This window comes from Sapajus apella, unplaced genomic scaffold (genome assembly GCF_009761245.1).
Source record: "Sapajus apella isolate SASKATOON/1434 unplaced genomic scaffold, GSC_monkey_1.0 scaffold74, whole genome shotgun sequence".
In the NCBI taxonomy this organism is placed as follows: Eukaryota; Metazoa; Chordata; class Mammalia; order Primates; family Cebidae; genus Sapajus; species Sapajus apella.
The window spans coordinates 519,388-537,932 of record NW_022437014.1 but is presented as its reverse complement, the minus strand read 5'-3'; the positions used below and the strand labels follow the sequence as shown (position 1 = coordinate 537,932).

Sequence of the window (18,545 nt, the reverse complement as noted above, 5' to 3'; positions counted from 1 at the left end):
TCAAAAAAAAAAAAAAAAAAAAAAGAGGAGTGCATAGCCAGACATGGTGCCATGCACCTATAGTTCCAGCTACTCGGGAGGTTGAAGTGGGAAGATCACTTGAACCCAGGGGTTTGAATGCAGCTAGGGGAACATAGCAAGGAGCCAGACCCTGTCTCTAATTCTCTTAAAAAATAAAAAGAGAAAGAGAGTGGCTCGGCAAGGTGGCTCATGCCTGTGATCCCAACACTTCAGGAGGCCTAAACAGGAAGATCGCTTGAGCCGAGGAGTTCAAGATCAGCCTGGGCAACATAGACCCCGTCTCTACAAAAATAAAAATAAAAAAATTAGCCAGGTGTAGTGGTGCATGCCTCTGGTACCAACTACTTGGGAGGCTAAGCTGGGAGGATCACTTGGGCCCAGGAGGTCAAAGCTGCAGTGAGCTATTATTGCATCACTGCATTCCAGCCTGGGTGACAGAGTAAGACCCTATCTCTTTTTTTTTTTTTTTTTTTTTTTTGGAGAGGGAGTTTCGCTCTTGTTACCCAGGCTGGAGTGCAATGGCGCGATCTCGGCTCACCGCAACCTCCGCCTCCTGGGTTCAGGCAATTCTCCTGCCTCAGCCTCCTGCGTAGCTGGGATTACAGGCGCGCGCCACCATGCCCAGCTGATTTTTTGTATTTTTAGTAGAGACGGGGTTTCACCATGTTGACCAGGATGGTCTCGATCTCCTGACCTCGTGATCCACCCGCCTCAGCCTCCCAAAGTGCTGGGATTACAGGCTTGAGCCACCGCACCCGGCTTGTAAGACCCTATCTCAAAAAAAGAAGTCAAAAAGGAAAAGAGAATAGGAAAACTTTCAAATCCACAGCAACTGTCATCTTTTTTTTTTTTTTTTTTGGAGACAGAATCTCCCTGGGTCACCCAGCAGGCTGGAGTGCAGTGGTGGAATCTCAGCTCACTGCATCCTCTACCTCCCAGACTCAAGGATTGTTCCACTTCACTCTCTCAAGTAGCTGGGACTATAGATCCACATCACCATGCCTGGCTAATATGTTTTTTAAATTTTTTGCAGAGACAATCTCCTTATGTTGCCCAGGCTGGTCCTGAACTCCTGGGCTCAAGCAATCCTCCACCTCAGCCTACGAAACTGCTGGGATTACTGGCATGAGCCACCGTGCCAAGTCATTATTTAAAAAATAACAACAAAAGCACTTATATCACAGGTCTGTTATAACGATTGAATTATCATAGCATACACAGAGCCTGGCAACTAGTAAGAATTCATATTGCAGTTGCTTTTCTTCCTCTGACTAAAGTGTCCATCTAAATTTCCATGCCTATTGAACACTACTTCTCTTTCAAAGTTCAGGTCAAATGTTAATTCCTCTTCCCTCCTTCTCACCCCTAACATCAGAATCAACAGCTTCCTTCCTACTTTGTATTCACCTTTACTATAATACTTATCACACTGTTCCATCATCACTGGGATTGTTTAACTGCCCCTCTTGACCTGAGTTCTTTGATGGCAGGGACTGGGTCTTATTCATCTCTATATACCTAATGCCTCAATAACTATTTAGTGAACTAAAATCAATTCATCTCATCTTCAGAATCTCTGGGGAACTACAGAGAGTTCACAATAAACTATCTACTATCTAACCCTTTAGACAAGAGTTTCCTTTCTCATTCAAATCATTAGTATTTATCTTTGCATTTATGTCATTAGTATGTGTACAGAAAAGTTAATATAGCAGGCCTGAGGCTGCAGTCTTTAAAAGGACCTGCTTCCAAGATCAGCCTTTGGCTGGCATCTAGAAACTCGGCTTTCCTCCATCCCCTAATAAGGGTGGTTCAATGTACCTAAACTGTGCCTACAAACAATGTCATTTATGGTGAATATCAACTTTCCTTCTAGGAGTCTGGAATTTTGGTACATGCTAGGCAGAGGTTACTTAAGTAACAAGTCCCCAATAAAAATAATGGATACTCAATCACTGATGGGCTTCCCTGGGCAGAAATGTTATACATAAGTCATTGCATTTTTCGTTGCTGGTGGAGCATGCTCAAGTATACCCCCTCACGGAAGAGTGATAAAGAGGCTTATATGTGAATTTCTCCAGACTCCACTTGTGCTTTTTTTCCACTGATCCTGTCCTGTATTCTTCAACTGTAACAAACCTTAGTCATAAGTACAATTATATACTGAGTCCCATGAATGAATCCTTCTAGCAAATCACTGAGCACACTGGTGGGTGCTGGGAACCCCCAAAACTGTGTGTATTTTTATGTGATCCTTTTCACCCCAATGTTTTATTTTGAAAACTTTTAAATCTACAAAAAAAAAATGGAAAAAGCCAGGTGCAGTGGCTCGTGGCTAAAATCCTAACACTATGGGAGGCCGAGGCAGGCAGATCATGAGGTCAGGAGATCGAGACCATCCTGGCTAACATGGTGAAACGCTGACTCTACTAAAAATACAAAAAATTAGCTGGGCATAGTGGCATGTGCCTGTAGTCTCAGCTCCTCGGGAGGCTGAGGCAGAAGAATTGCTTGAACCCGGGAGGCACAGGTTGCAGTGAGCCAAGATCGCGCCACTGCATTCCAGACAGTGACAGACTCAGACTCCATCTCAAAAAAAAAAAAAAAAAAAATTGAAAAAAATTGAAAAAAATGGGCCAGGCGTGGTGGCTTACACCTGCAATCCCAACACTTTGGAAGGCCAAAGCAGGCAGATCACTTGACACCAGGAGTTTGGGGCCAGCCTGAACTCTAGCCTGGGCAACAGAGCAAGACCCTGTCTCAAGTAAAAAAGAAAAAAAAATAGTATAATGAAAACTCACATGCCTTTTACCAATTGATTGCTAAATGTCATATTTAGTTTTTTTAGGGTAGGGATAGCCTCCATTTCTACAAAATATAATGAAAGCTCCCCAACATTTGCTTTTCATATGCAGCCTTTTTTTGTGAATTATTTCAAAATGAGCTGCAGGCATCATACTTCACCTCCAAATATTTCCTCTCCTAAGAAATTATATTATCTTGCATAATTACCGACACTTTCTAATACCTAAGAACAATAACTCCATTTTATCTAATAAGAAATCCACATAAACAATTGTCTTCAAGATGTTCAGTTGTTTTCATTATTTATTGTAATGCAAGAAACCACTCCAAAATTTGACTTAAAACAACTATGTTATTATCTTTCATGATTCTACAAGTTGACTGGGCTCAGCTATATAATTCCATTCCACATAATGTTGGCTAGGGTTACAGTTTATTAGGCTGGAACAGTCAAGATGGGTCGCTCGCTTAGTTCCTAACTGTTGTTGGCTGTCATTTGGGAATTCACCTAAAACTGCTGACCAGAATAACTATATGTGGCCACTCCATGCGGCTTGGGTCTTCACAGCAGGGCTGCTCCGTTCTGAGGGAACATCTCAAGAGGAAGTGCTCCCAGAGAGAGGAGGAAGCTGGCAGTCCTCTTACAAAGAGTAAGCCTGGAACTGGTCACGGCATCATTCTCCAGCCTTCTGTTCACTAAGCTGCCACAGGGCCTGCCCAGATTCAGGGAAAGAGGAAATAAACTGCGAGTTTTGACAGCGCTCTTAAAGCGGCTATCCTGAAGCCACTACATTTATACTTTTTTAAAAAAATCCAGGATCCAGTCCAGGTTCCTATATTCCTCTTGATTGTCATGCCAATTTTTATCTAATATTACACTTCTATTTATTTATTAACCCATGCTAGCTGTCTTGTAAAATGTATCAAATTCTGGATTTGTCTGCCCATTCCTTCATATTAACCATTTTTGACAAAAATATTTCATATTTATGGCATCATTATGTTAGATGGTGACAATAAATTTGATCATTAAATTGAGAAGGTGACTGCCAGAACTTTCTACTGTAGTGTTTCCTTTTGTAATCAGGAAGTTATCTAATAATGTAGTTTGCCATTCCCTCACAACTCTCTTTCATCCAATCGCACAGTCAACCATTGTTCATCCTTACCCGAGGCATTTTCACACTAGAGGTTACAAAATTATAATTTTCTTTCTTTTTTTCTTTTGATGGAGTATTGCTCTTTTTGCCCAGGCCAGAGTGCAATGACGTGATCTCTGCTCACTGCAACCTCTGCCTTCCAGGTTCAAGCAATTCTCCTGCCTCAGCCTCTCAAGTAGCTATGATTACAGGAATGTGCCACCACGCCCAGCTAATTTAGTATTTTTAGTAGAGACGGGATTTATCCATGTTGGTCAGGTTGGTCTCGAACTCCCGACCTCAGGTGATCCACCTGCCTCGGCCTCCCAAAGTGCTGGGATTACAGGTATGAGCCACCACGCCCGGCAAAATTATAATTTTCTAATTCAGTCATTCCTTTTTCATTTTCTAGTTGGCATTCTTCTGTAAAAAAGAGTTTTCTCTTTTTCTCTTCTCTCCCTCTTTTTTTAATTGAAATTTTAATTGAGATAATTGTAGATTCACATGCAGCTCCAAGAAATAAATATATACACCTACTGTTTACCCACAAAAATTAAAAAATTTTAAAAAGAAATAGTACTAAGAGATTTCTTGTATACTGCCTAGTTTCCCTCAATGGTAGCATTTTACAAAACTATAGTATAATATCAAAATCAGGATACTGACATTGACACAATCTACCTATCTTATTCAGATTTCCCAGTTTTACTTGCATTTGCTTGCAGGTATGTGTGTGTGCATCTGTGTTTTTTTACACAATTTGATCACATGCATAGGTTCATCTACCTACTGTCACAGTCAAGATACTGAACAGCTCTAGATCCCTTGCGGTGCCTTTGCAAAAACCTCCAGCCCCTCCTCCTGCCTGCACCCTCTCTGGTCTATATTTCTTGTTGACTATCACTATGGACTCACAGGTTTTCTTTTGTGATCCACTCAGCCATATTCCATGGCCATTATTACTCTTCTTGATGTTCAAATTGTCACAAACTTGGCTAGTAGAAATCCCTTCAAACCAGCTCCTGTATTATGCTGACATGACTGTGTATCCTTGAGGATACTTTGTTCTTTCTCTGGCACAGATTTGGAATAACTGGCCATTTCTTCAAGGAGACATAGTTTTTTTGGTTGGAAATGGTAATTTAGAAGACATAATCTACGCACACCGAGGTACAGTCAATGTTCATCCTACAGTGGGCTAGCTAGGAATTTAAAAAACGATATCATCATAGTGAAATTTCTAATTCAAGCTATTACACGGCTTCTCCTTACCTCGTTATTTAACATTTATATCTCTTATAGTGAAAATATTCCTAATAACATTAATGTGTTTATATATTTGTTTTATTCCAAAAAAGTTTCAGAATTAGAATATCAGTTTTTTTTTAACTAACAATAAACCTATTAATTACTTGCAGATGTTTCCTTGTGGAAAATAAGAAAACGACACAAAATTTGTATTCAATTTAAAAGAAGGAAAGGGAAAAAACCCTTCTAAATGTAACATTTAATTGCAGTTCTTTTTGTCCTTGGAATATAATCCACTAAAGGCGGGGAGGGTTGCTTTTTAAAAAGGACATTATCTACTAAAGAACCAGGGTACTGTGTTCAAATGTTATTTGTATTAATCAATTTATCTGTATGATTTTGTCATCAATTTGATATACAGTTAGTTGCTTTTGATTCTATTTAATTTCAAGATTTGCTTTTTTATTCTTTTTTAATACAATTTTATCTTTGAATATGTAAAACATTCCCATTGTTCAAAAGTCAAACTTTGTAAAATGATTTCCTCAAAAATCTTGCTCCCAAACCCATCCTCCTCTACCACATTCCTACTCCCCACCTACCGGTAACCATTTCATTCATTTCTGGTTTATCTATTCTCTGTATATATGTGTGTGTGTTGCAAAAATTAGCAAATATATTCAGATATTCTTATTTTCATCCAAGCACAGAGAGTTATGCCTGAAATCCCAGCACTTTGGGAGACCAAGGCGGGTAGATGCTTGAGCTCAGGAGTTCGAAACCAGGCTGGGCAACACAGGGAAACCCTGTCGCTACAAAAGATACAAAAATCAGCCTGGCATGGTGGCATGTGCCTGTAGTTCCAGCTACTTGGGAGGCTAAGGTTAAGAGGATGGCTTGGGCCCAGGAAGTCAAAGCTGCAGTGAGCCAGGATCATGCCATTGTACTTCAGCTTGGGTGACAGAGTGACATCCTGTCTCAAACTAACATCTAAAACAGATATTCTTATTTTCCCTTCTTTCTATACAAAAAGTAGCATACAATATACATTCTTATACATCTTGCTTTTTTTTTCATCTAAATAAATCCTTATCAGTTCATAAACATCTTACTCTTTCTTGTTATAGCTGTATAATACTCAATTGAGTGTTTGTGTCAGTTTGTATTATCTTCTAATTCCCCACTTTGGGGACATAAACAATTTCAAAGAGTACCAACCAACTTCAGGTTACTAGGAGACCATGGTAAAATGAAACAAAACAAGATCATTGCATAAATTTGTCTAATAACAGGTCACTATGCCATCTACAAAATACCCAATCATAGAACTGTCCCTGCTTTCTGGCAACATCCAATCTACAGCAGACCCTACTTCCTTATATACCCCCGCCATCACCCCACGAAAGCCCAAACCCTATAAAGCAAGTTCTTTTTTATACCCTCTTACTGAGATACCACGTTTCCCTATGATGTGTGTTCTCCCTCACTGGAACAAGCAATAAGCTCAACTTGTTTAACTATGAGGTGTGTTTTGGTGATCTCTGGCTGAACAGCATTAACAGTTTAAATAAACTCTCAAAGAGGTCTTTCAATAAACAAAAACTCGAAGTAGTAAGAAAGCTTGTATCATAGTATAATCAGCAGCATTTTCTCCCTCATTATCATGATGGGAAAAAATAAAAATAAAATAGTGGTGCATTTTGCAATCAAGTCAAAGATATCATAAAATTCTATTTTCACCCAGACTACTGCCCTGAACTCTGTATCTGTGTAGTTATGTTACTACTTCACATTTTCACATGGAAATTGTTTAAAACAAACCTCTCAAACTCATATGTCCAAAAGGGGAATCTTGATTTTGGCCCCTAAACCTCTTCTCCAGTCTTAATCATTTCAGTAAACTGTACTGTCATCTACTCTGTGCTTAAGCTGAAATCTTAAGACTAGTCATTGGCCGGGCGTGGTGGCTCATGCCTGTAATCCAAGCACTTTGGAGGCGAAGGCGGGCGGATCACCTGAGGTCGGGAGTTCAAGACCAGCCTGACCAACACGGTGAAACCCCATCTTATAAAAAATAAAATAAAATTTAAAAAATACTAGGCATTAATTCTTTTCTCCTTCTCTCCAACAAGTCCATCAAGGCCTGAAGGTTCTCGCCAAATACATCTCAAATGTGTCCGCGGCTCTCCACCTCCACATCCCTAGACTGAGCCGCCTCATCTCTCACCCATACTACTACAGCAGCCTCCCTAAATGGTTTTCTAGATTTCACTTTTGCCCCTTTATAATTCATATAGTAGCCAGAATAATCTTTTTTGAAACACAAATCCTACAAAGTCACTTCTCCACTTAAAACTCTTTAATAGTTTCCCATCGCTCTTACAATAAAACCCAAGCTCCTTACCATGGCAACAAGGCTCTACATGACCTACATTTTGCAAACCCTTCTATCCCCATCTCCCTCTAACTCATTCCTCACTGCACTCCAAGCATACTAATATCCTTTCTGCTCCTAGAACCCCACTAAGCCTTTGCTTGCCTTTAAGTCTGTGGACTTGTTAGAATGTTCTTTTCCCAGCTTTCTGCACAATTCGTTTTATCTTTCAAGTTTCACCTAGCTAGAATATCATCTCTCCAATGAAGCCTTCCCTGACCACTCTATTTAAAACAGCCTCTACTGATTATTCTCTATTTTATCACTCTCTTTATTTCCCTCCGAGAACTTAATCTAGGTAATTATTTATTAACATATCTATTGTCTGTCTCCCTCAATCTGAAGGTAGTGCCTTTATATGTATTGCTCACTAATGAATACCTAGTACTTAGCACTGTGCCTGGACCATTGTGAGTGGTCAATAGGTACCAGATTATTTAACTTACTGCTTTATAAGTACTTTTGTGCTGTGGTAATAAATAGCTTAGACTTATTGATTTCTATAATGAAATATTTCAAGCAATCAGACAAACAGAAAAAAATAGCAAACACCACTATACCTAACATCCATTAGCATTTTGCTTTATTTGCCTCCATTTAAAAAATAAATAAATAAAACAGATACAGATACATTATACAATTATTCGATCCCAAAGCCCTCTCTCCCTCAAACACACCCATCTTCACAGGTAACCACTATTCTAGGATTGGAGTTTGTCATTTCTACTGTATTTCTTTATTCACTTACAACATGTTAGGCATTCACAACAATACACAGAATGATTTTACATGTCACATAAATAATTTCATTTTGCCTATATCATTCTTCAACTTGCTTTTTATTTGATATTGTATTTCTAAGCTTCAATTCTAAAAAGATGGTTCTGTTTCATTCACTGTAGCTGTTGTACAGTATGCCATTGTATAAATATACCACAATTTCTCCACTTTCCAGCTGACAAAAATTGAGGCTGTTTTCAATTCTTTGCTGCAATGAACATTCTACCTCCACCTGCATATGTATAAGAGCTTCTCTAAAAAGCAAACCTTCCAAGTCATGAAGACATACGTCTTCAGCTTGACAAGATAGTACCAACCTGTTCTCCAAATCAGTTGTACCAATTAGAACTTCCACCAACTGCATAAAAATTGTCTGGTCGGGCACCGTGGCTCACGCCTGTAATCCCAACACTTTGGGAGGCCAAGGCAGGCAAATTACTTGAGGTCAGGCATTCGAGACCAGCCTGGCCAACATGGTGAAACCCTGCCTCTACTAAAAATACAAAAATTAGCTGGGCGTGGTGGCAGGCACCTGTAGACCCAGCTATTTGGGAGGCTGAGGCAGGAGAATCACTTGAGCGTGGGAGGCGGAGGTTGCAGTGAGCTAAGATCACGCCACTGCACTCCAGTCTGGATGACAGAGGGAGACTCCATCCCCCCACCAAAAAAAAGTCCTATCACTGAACCTTCTCAAAAACAGTTGGTCATGTCAGACTTTTTCATTTTTCCCAATCTAATGTGAGAAACAGTATCCTATCATTGTAATGTACAGGCATACCTTGGAGCTACTGCAGGTTCTGTTCCAGAACACCACAAAAAAGCTAATACCACAATAAAGTGAGTCACACAAATTTTTTCATTTCCTAGTACATGTAAATGTTATGTTTACATTATACTGTAGTCTATTGAGTATGCAATATTATTCTAAAAAACAGTATACATACCTTAACTTTAAAATATTTCATTGCTAAAAAATGCTAATGATCATGTGAGCTTTCAGAGAGTTGGAATCCTTTTGCTGATGGCAGGTCCTGCCTCGATGTTGATGGCTGTGGATGGACTGATCCAGGTGGTGACTGCTGAAGGCTGGGGTGGCTGTGGCAATTTTTTTTTTTGAGACAGAGTCTCGCTCTGTCAACCAGGCTGAAGTGCAATGGCACGATCTTGGCTCACTGCAACCTCTGCCTCCCAGGTTCAAGTGATTCTCCTGCCTCAGCCTCCTGAGTAGCTGGGACTACAGGCATGTGCCACCAAGCCTGGCTAATTTATATATATACATATACATATACATACATATATATATATATTTTAAAGTAGAGACAGCGTTTCACTGTGTTAGCCAAGATATTCTCGATCTCCTGACCTTGTGATCCACCTGCCTCGGCCTCCTAAAGTGCTGGGATTAAAGGCATAAGCCACCACGCCCGGTCGCAATTTCCTAAAGGAGGACAATAATGAAGTCTGTCTCACTGATTTGAGTCTTCCTTTCCTGAAAGATTTCTTTGCAGCATACAATGCTGTTTGATACTGTTTTACCCAGAGCAGAGCTTCCTTTAAAATCAGAGTATCCTCTCAACCCCTGCCACGCTTTATAACTGAGTTTATAAAGAAATAGTATAAATCCTTTGTTGTCAGTTCAACAGTGTTCACGGCATCTCTATCAGAAATACATTCCATCTCAGGAAACCACTTACTTTGCTCATCCATAAGAAGCAACTCCCTTCAAGTTTGATCACAAGATTGCAGCAATTCAGTCACACCTTCAGGCTCCACTTCTAAGTCCAGTTCTCTTGCTATTTCCACCATACTTGCAGTTATTACCTCTACTGAAGTCTTGAATCCCTCAAAATCATCCTTGAAGGTTGGATTTCACTTCTTCCAAAATCCTGTTCATTTTTATATTTTGACCTCTTCCTATGAATTACAAATGTTCTTAATGATCTCTGGAATGTTGAATCCTTTCCAGAAGGTTTTCAATTGACTTTGCCCAGATCCATCACAGGAATCACTACCTAAGACAGTTTTACCCTTTCAAAAAAGTATTTTCTAAATAAGACCTGAAAAATTACTCCTTGATCCATGAGCTGCAGAAGGAATGTTACGTTAGCAGGCATGAAAACAACATTAATTTCCTCAATATTTCCATCAGCACTCTTAGGTGACTCGGTGCACTGCCAATGAGCAGTAATATTTTGAAAGGAATATATATATATATTTTTTCTGAGCAGTTGGTCTCAACAGTGGGCTTAAAATATTCAATAAACCATTCTGTAAACAAATGTGCTGTCATCCAGGAGTCGTTATCCCCTTTGCAGAGCATAGACAAAGTAGATTTAGCATAATTCTTTTTTTTTTTTTTTTTTTTTTGAGACAATCTTACTCTGTTGCCCAGGCTGGAGTGCAGTGGTGCAATCTCGGCTCACTGCAACCTCTGCCTCCCAAATTCAAGCGCTTCTTCTGCCTCAGCCTCCCAAATAGCTGGGATTACAGGCGCCCGCCACCACACCCAGCTAATTTTTTATATTTTTTAGTAGAGATGAGGTTTCGCCATGTTGGCCAGGCTGGTCTTAAACTGCTGACCTCAGGTAATCCGCCTGCCTCAGCCTCCCAAAGTGCTGGGATTAGAGGCGTGAGCCACCATGCCTGGCCGATTTCGCATAATTCTTAAGGGCCCTAGGATTTTCGGAATGGTAAAGGAGCACTGGTTTCAACTTCAAGCCACCAGCTGCATTAGCCCCTAACAAGAGAGTCAGCCTGCCCTTTGAAGCTTTGAGCTCGGGCACTGACATCTCCTCTCCAACTATAAAAGTCCTACATGGCATCCTCTTCCAACAGAAGGCTGTTTTGCCTACACTGAAGATCTGTTGCTGAGCACAGCCTTCATCAAGGATCTCAGCTAGATCTTCTGGATACCTTGCTGCAGCGTCTACCTCAGCACTTGCAGCTTTACTTTGCACTTTGATCTTAGGGAGCCTCTTCTTGAGCCTCACGCATCAACTTCCACTAGCTTCAGATTTCTCTTCTGCAGCTTCCTCACCTCTCAGCCTTCACAGAATTGGACTGGGGCCTTGTTCTGGATTAGGCTTTGGCCTAAGATAATGTTGTGGCTGATTTATATTCTCTCCAGACCACTCAAACTTTCTCCGTATCAGCAATATGGCTATTTTGCATTCTTATCATTTGTGTATTCACTGGAGTCGCACTTTTAATTTTCTTCAAGAACTTTTTCTTTGCATTCAGACTTGGCTGTTTGGTGCAAAGGCCCAGCTTTCAGCCTGTCTCAGTTTTGACATGCCTTCCTCACTAAGCTTAATGATTTCTATCTAGCTTTTGATTTAAAGTGAGACATGTGCAACTCTTCACTTTAATACTTAGAAGCCATTGTAGGGTTTTTTGTTTTGTTTTGTCTTTGAGACAGTCTTACTTCACCACCCAGGCTGGAGTGCAGTGGCCAATCTCAGCTCACTGCAACCTCAGCCTCCTGGGTTCAAGCGATTCTCTTGCCTCAGCCTCCTGAGTAGTTGGGATTACTGGCATCCACCACCACATCTGGCTAATTTTTCTGGGTTTTTTTTAGTAAAGATGGGGTTTCACCATGTTGGCCAGGCTGCTCTCCTGACCTCAAGTGATCCACCCGCCATGGCCTCCCAAAGTGCTGGAAATACAGGAGTGAGCCATCACCCCTGACCCCATTGTAAGGTTATTAACTGGCCTAATTTCAATATTGTTGTGTCTTAGAGGATAGCGAGGCCCAAGAAGAGGAAGAGAGATGGAGGAATGGCCAGGGAGAGCAGTCAGAACATACACATGTATCAATTAAGTTCACCATCTTATCTAGGTGCATTTCATTTTGCCACAAAACAATCACAATATTGGCAGGCACAGTGGCTCACGCCTATAATCTCAGCACTTTGGGAGGCCGAGGTGGGCAGATCACTTGAGCTTAGGAGCTCAGGACCAGCCTGGACAACATGGCAAAACCTCGTCTCTACAAAAAATATAAAAACTAGCTGGGCACAGTGGCACAGGCCTGTAGTCCCAGATACTCAGGAAGCTGAGGTGGAAGGACCACTTGAGACTGAAAGGTGGAGGTTGCAGCGGGCCAAGATCATAACACTGCACTCCAGCCTGGGTGACAGAGTGAGACCCTGTCTCAAAAATAAATAAACAATAAAAAACAAACAATCACAATAGTAGCATAAAGGCTAGGCATAGCGGCTAAAGCCTGTAATCTCAGGGATCTGGGAGGCCAAGCCAAAAGGATTGGTTGAGCCCAGGAGTTCAAGACTAGCCTGGCTGACATAATGAGGCCTCACCTCTAAAAAGTTTTTTTTTAAGCCGGGCGCGGTGGCTCAAGCCTGTAATCCCAGCACTTTGGGAGGCTGAGGCGGGTGGATCACGAGGTCAAGAGATCGAGACCATCCTGGTCAACATGGTGAAACCCCGTCTCTACTAAAAATACAAAAAATTAGCTGGGCTTGGTGGCGCGTGCCTGTAATCCCAGCTACTCGGGAGGCTGAGGCAGGAGAATGGCCTGAACCCAGGAGGCGGAGGTTGCGGTGAGCTGAGATCGCGCCACCGCACTCCAGCCTGGGTAACAAGAGCGAAACTCCGTCCCAAAAAAATAAAAAAAGTAAATTCTATTTTAAAAGTAACCCTACCTTAGCTGGCCTCTTTGCTGCTCAGGCATAGACGAGGCCACCACCATTCCTCCTCACATCAGCCATGTTCTCTCACAGTCACTAGCCCTGTAGCTCCAAAGACAGAATAGAGATGTGACAACTGGACAGTTCCCTGGGTCAGGAAGGAGGGAGACAGAGCCAGTGCCTCCAAACTGGAACTTAACACTTTAAAACTCACACATAAGTTGTGGGACATGCTAGAGAAAGCAGGGAGTGTTAAAGTGCTGTCCAAGAACCCCACACCTAGCTTAATGATAGACAAGAGTAGGTACTCCATAAATGATTTTTACTGAATAAATAAATGAAGTGCTTCATCCAGAGCCAGAGCCCCTGGTTTCTTTTTCTTTTTCTTTTTTAAATAACAAATCTGCACATGTATAACCACTGGTTTCAACAGGCCCTGCATAGACCAATCAGCTAAGATGAAAAAAAAAAAGAAAGAAGGCAGCCACTGACATTCGGAAGCAAGCACAGCACTCACAGCCAGGCCATGTTATTCTCCTATGGGACCTAAACAATCTTACAGAATACCGACCTCAGACAAGGTTACTCTGAAATCCTCATAGAATGAGACAAAGGCTATTTCACAATTTTGTTTTAAGCGCAAATACATTGTGACTATGCCACCCAGGAAATACCAAACACCTTCCAGCCAAATTGAGTGACTGCTACTCCCCTGGCAATTACAGGTTTGTTCTTGTACTAGTCTCCCTTCCCTACAGGTAAGATTTATTCAGATACTCAAACACAAAACTGCCATATTTTCTTACAGGATCTTATCTGAAGTGAAACCCGACCTCCTTAACCCTCCCCTCCCCTAATCGCCAACACCCAAATCCTATAATCAGTTCTAACACCCTCCTAATGAAACACCCAGGGTTCCCCATGGACTGTGCTCTCTCTTGATACAATGAGTAACACACCCAACTTGTTTTACTACAGGTGTGTTCCTAGTGGTCTTTGGGCATTGACATGTCTAGAGTCAGAGATTATAAGTGTCTAAAAGTGTATGCCTTTATCTTTCTGGAATGTTCTCCCAGTCTTAGTTTGACAAAAATAATTCTCATTTCTGGAAGTCACCTCTATCTAAATGAAAGAAAGGTAACAAATTCGTTTAACACCAGGTACCTGGTTCAACATCCAACTCCAATTCTACCAATAAACATACTCTTAAACAAAACTTTTTGTTGTATATGATACGCCTCCTTTTAGACAGCATGCCCTTGAAAAGCTGAGTCTGACTCATCTTTGTAAATCTGTACTACCTGACATGTATTAGAGGATTTCTTTCATGAATGTTAGTAACATGTTACTTTTAAACTAATAATAGTTGAAATATGGATGCCTCTAAACTACATATGTGAAATCCCAGAACAAAAACAAAAAATGAGGGTGAAAAAATGATTTATTTTTCCCCAAAATTTTTTAGATCCTTTTTTTGTTGTTTTTTTTTTTTAAGATGGACTCTTGCTCTGTCGCCCAGTCTGGAGTGCAAGGGTTCGATCTCGGCTCACTGAAACCTCTGCCTCACAGGTTCAAGGGATTCTCCTGCCTCAGCCTCCAGAGCAGCTGGGACTATAGGCATGTGCCACCACACCCAGCTAATTTTTGTATTTTTAGTAGAGACAGGGTTTCACCATGTTGACCAGGCTGGTCTCAAACTCCTTACCTCAAGCAATCCACCTGCCTCGGCCTCCCAGAGTGCTGGGATTACAAGCGTAAGCCACGGTGCCCAGCCCTAAAATTTTTTAAAAGAGAGGTATTTCTCTCTCCAAAAGAAAAGTTTATTTTTTCTCCTTTATATTTTTTAACTATTATATATTTCAAACATATGCCTCCATACTTCTAAATATACCAAATATGGGTCAGGTGCAGTGGCTCACACCTGTAGTCCCAACATTTTGGGAAACCGAGGCAGGAGGATCACTTGAGCCTAGGAGGTCAAGGTTACAATGATTTATGATCATGCCACCGAACTCCAGCCTGGATGACAGAGTAAGACCCTATCTCTAAAATAAACAAATATATATGATTATCATGTGTTCATGCTTTTTAAGAAGTTTGGATCTTTCAGGAAAAATATAAGTATGGTGAGTTTTTTTCATTTGTTTAATCAGTTTCCACTTCTTTCCATCATTATCCCATCCCCCCCTAAAAACACCTTTTCTCTTTTTAGTGTCAAACAAATCTCACAATAGTTAATTCTTACACGTAATAGACATTTAGAGAAAACAGGGCGTAAGTTTAATTTCATCTACATACTGCTTAACTAAATAATTAAAGAAATTGTCATAACACATGGTCTGTACTTTTTTTTCTTTTTTTGAGACGGAGTTTCACTGTTGTTGCCCAGGCTGGTGTGCAATGACATGATCTCTGCTCACTGCAACCTCCCCATCCCAGGTTCAAGCAATTCTCCTGCCTCAGCCTCCTGACTAGCTGGAATTACAGGCGTGCACAGCCACGCCCAGCTAATTTTTGTATTTTTAGTAGAGACGGGGTTTGTCCATGTTGGTCAGGCTTGTCTCGAACTCCCGACCTCAGATGATCCTCCCTCCTCGGCCTTCCAAAGTGCTGGGATTACAGGTGTGAGCCACCACTCCTGACCTGTTCTGTACTTTTTTATTGAATACTGGCAGAACCCCCACGAGACGGGGACTTTGATCCCCATCTACAAAACATTTTGTTTGTTTTTTCCTGTTCTGTTAAAGCACCCTGGAGCAGGCGAAGGAAACAGCACAGAATATTTATTCATATTCTGACCCCAAATTATAATCTCAGTCTGCATGAACACATTAAACGGCACACCATGCAATGTCACAGCCTATTTAAAGGCATTCTGGTCACTACTGTCTTCATCTTTCAACAGGAAAATGGTTTATATTCCAGAAGCAAAGATTAAATTAAATTCACCAAATTCATGTTGACACTCAGAAAGCACCTTTGACTGCTTCAGAAGCAGAGAAAGTTAAAAGGAGTGAAAGAGTTTACAAAGTGCCACCGATGTCAAGGGGAAGTTTCCAATAAGGATGACTGTAGAAAGAACCTTCCAGAGGCTGGGCGCGGGGGCTCATGCCTGTAATCCCAGAATTTTGGGAGGCTGAGGCGCGTGGATCAGCTCAGGTCAGGTCGAATCCAGCCTGGCCAACATGGTGAAACCCGTCTCTACTAAAAATACAAAAATTAGCTGGGCATGGTGGCGCGTGCCTGTAATCCCAGCTACTCAGGAGGCTGAGGCAGGAGAATTGCCTGAACCTAGGAGGCGGAGGTTGCGGTGAGCCGAGATCGCGCCACTGCACTCCAGCCTGGGTGACAAGAGCGAAACTCTGTCTCAAAAAAAAAAAAAACAGAAGAACCTTCCAGACTGAAAACCAGTTTCTCAAAGACCAGAATCTTGAGTTTGGACAGAGACCTGGGGATTCACAGGTCCTGGAGTCTCCACTATTAGGTGCCTTCAGCTTCCTTACATAGAGGGTCAAGGAGCTCCAATTATAAATGCTTCATGTAACTTAAGAAATTTCTAAGTTCTCCGTGCAACTCAGCAACCCTGAGCTCACAGCCTTCACAGCAGAGGGAGAAATCACTTCCTCGAGCTCTCGTGAATTTAAAAATTAAAAGTAATGAGAGTCATTTCCACCACCGCCCGGCTGAGGTGGGTGTGGCCCCCGCTGCACCCTCCCCTCCCCCACCCCCTGCAGCGCGCAGCGTTGGCAACGTCCGCGGGGCCTGGCAGGACCTCGGGCCAGTAGCAGACGTCCAGCCGCGGTCCGGGGGTCCGCTGTCACATCCGCACCGCGACCCAACGAGCCCATCCCACACCTCGGAGGGCCTCGGCCAGCTCGAGCCCCGACGGCCAGGCGGCCAGGCCCAGGCTTGGGCTCCAGGAAGGCCGCAGGCTGCGAACAAAGAAGCGGCCGGGCGTAGCCTGGGAGGCCGGGGCCGAGCTCTCTGAGCATCCGACGGCACCCGCAGCCCTCGGGGGTCGCGCTCCCCGCCCGGGACCTGCGGGTGAGCCTCGACAGGGCCAGCGCGCCGTGAACGCACCGCGTCGCGGATCCTGATGGCGCACTGCAGGCTCTCCGGCGCGCACACGGACAAAGGGCGCAGGGGCCCTGGCGGGGACCCGGGGCCGCGATCCCGCGCGCCTCCCGCCGCCCGGGCCCGGCGTTTACCTGAACGTCACTCAGCTCCACGCGCAGATACAGCTCGCGGTGCCGCTGAGCCCAGTAGACGTGCGGCGTCAACACCTGACTCTCCATGGCCACGCTGCCCAGGGCGCGCGGCGGCCCGGCCTGCCCGGCCTGCCCGGCCTGCTCGGCGTGCTCGGCGTGCTGCGCCACGGTGCCTCGGGTGGTGCTCGGCTGGCGCGAGCCCAAAGCAGGCCTCCAAGCCCCGCGCTCCCCGCGCTCCGGAGAGCCGCAGCCCGGCGCCTCAGGACTCCCGCAGCTGGCGGGCCGCACCTGCGCAGTGACGCGACGGGGCCGCGGCGCGAGCCGGGCGGGGGCGGGGCGGGGGCGGGGCGGGGCGAGGGCGGGGCGGGGCGAGGGCGGGGCGGGGCGAGGGCGGGGCGGGGGCGGGCCGCACCTGCCCAGTGACGCGCGGGGCCGCGGCGCGAGCCGGGCGGGGGCGGCGCGGGGGCGGGGCGGGGGCGGGGGCGGGGTGGGCCCTGGAACGCTGTGACGCCGCAGCTCGCCCCGCGCCAGGGGCCTGGCATCGGCGGTGCTGCGCGCTCCCCACGCGTCTTGAGGGAGACGCTTTAACATGGAAAAGGCTGGAGACTTACGGAGGACCGATCAGCACGGGGGACGGTTTGAGGCGGGTGTCTCCGGAAGGCCCTTCCCATTCTGTGTACTGAGCGCCTGCTGTGTGCGTGGGTTCAAAGCTAAGTACTGGAACAACGGAAGTGAGACACACAGTCCCTTCTGCCTTAGAACCCCCAGTCTGTTAAGAGACGCAAGTAATTACAGGCAAAATGACGATGATAATGGTGACGGGGACGTGGTGTACTCCTGGCGTGGAAGAGTGTTCCAGGAAGGGGAAATAAAGACCAGAGCAGCGCTGCCCAGCAAAACGCTTGGCGATGATGGAAATATTGCACGTTGCGCTCTTGAACACGGTAGCCACTAGCCACATGAGGCTTTGAGCACTTGAAATGTGGGTACTCAGACTGAATAACTGAATTTTCAATTTTATTCACTTCTAATTCAAATTTAAATAGCCATATTATTGGTGGCTATTCTATTGCACAGTGGAAGAGGCTGTCTCAAAAAAGTAGGAAACTCAAACTAGAGACAACACTCATTTACGTCTTACTTAAACTGGCTCGTCTGTATCCGCTTTCATCCCCCCAAGTTCTTCTACAGCGAAGAATTTAGTGGGAGGCAATATTTGTGCGAAAACTAGAACTCTGGGCCAAAAATGGAACCCATATTCAAT

At 43.8% G+C, this 18,545-nt stretch overlaps 1 protein-coding gene across 1 annotated transcript in view; it reads right to left on the bottom strand.

Moving 5' to 3' along the window:
• The window catches only part of HACD3 (3-hydroxyacyl-CoA dehydratase 3), a 40,285-nt gene extending 22,696 nt beyond the window's left edge, over positions 1-17,589 (bottom strand). Inside the window, exon 1 of the mRNA XM_032251000.1 lies at positions 17,282-17,589. Coding sequence (XP_032106891.1) covers positions 17,282-17,368 — 87 coding nt within the window. The 5' untranslated portion in view covers positions 17,369-17,589. The remainder of the gene's footprint in view (positions 1-17,281) is intronic.
• Between the last annotated feature and the right edge of the window lie 956 nt (positions 17,590-18,545).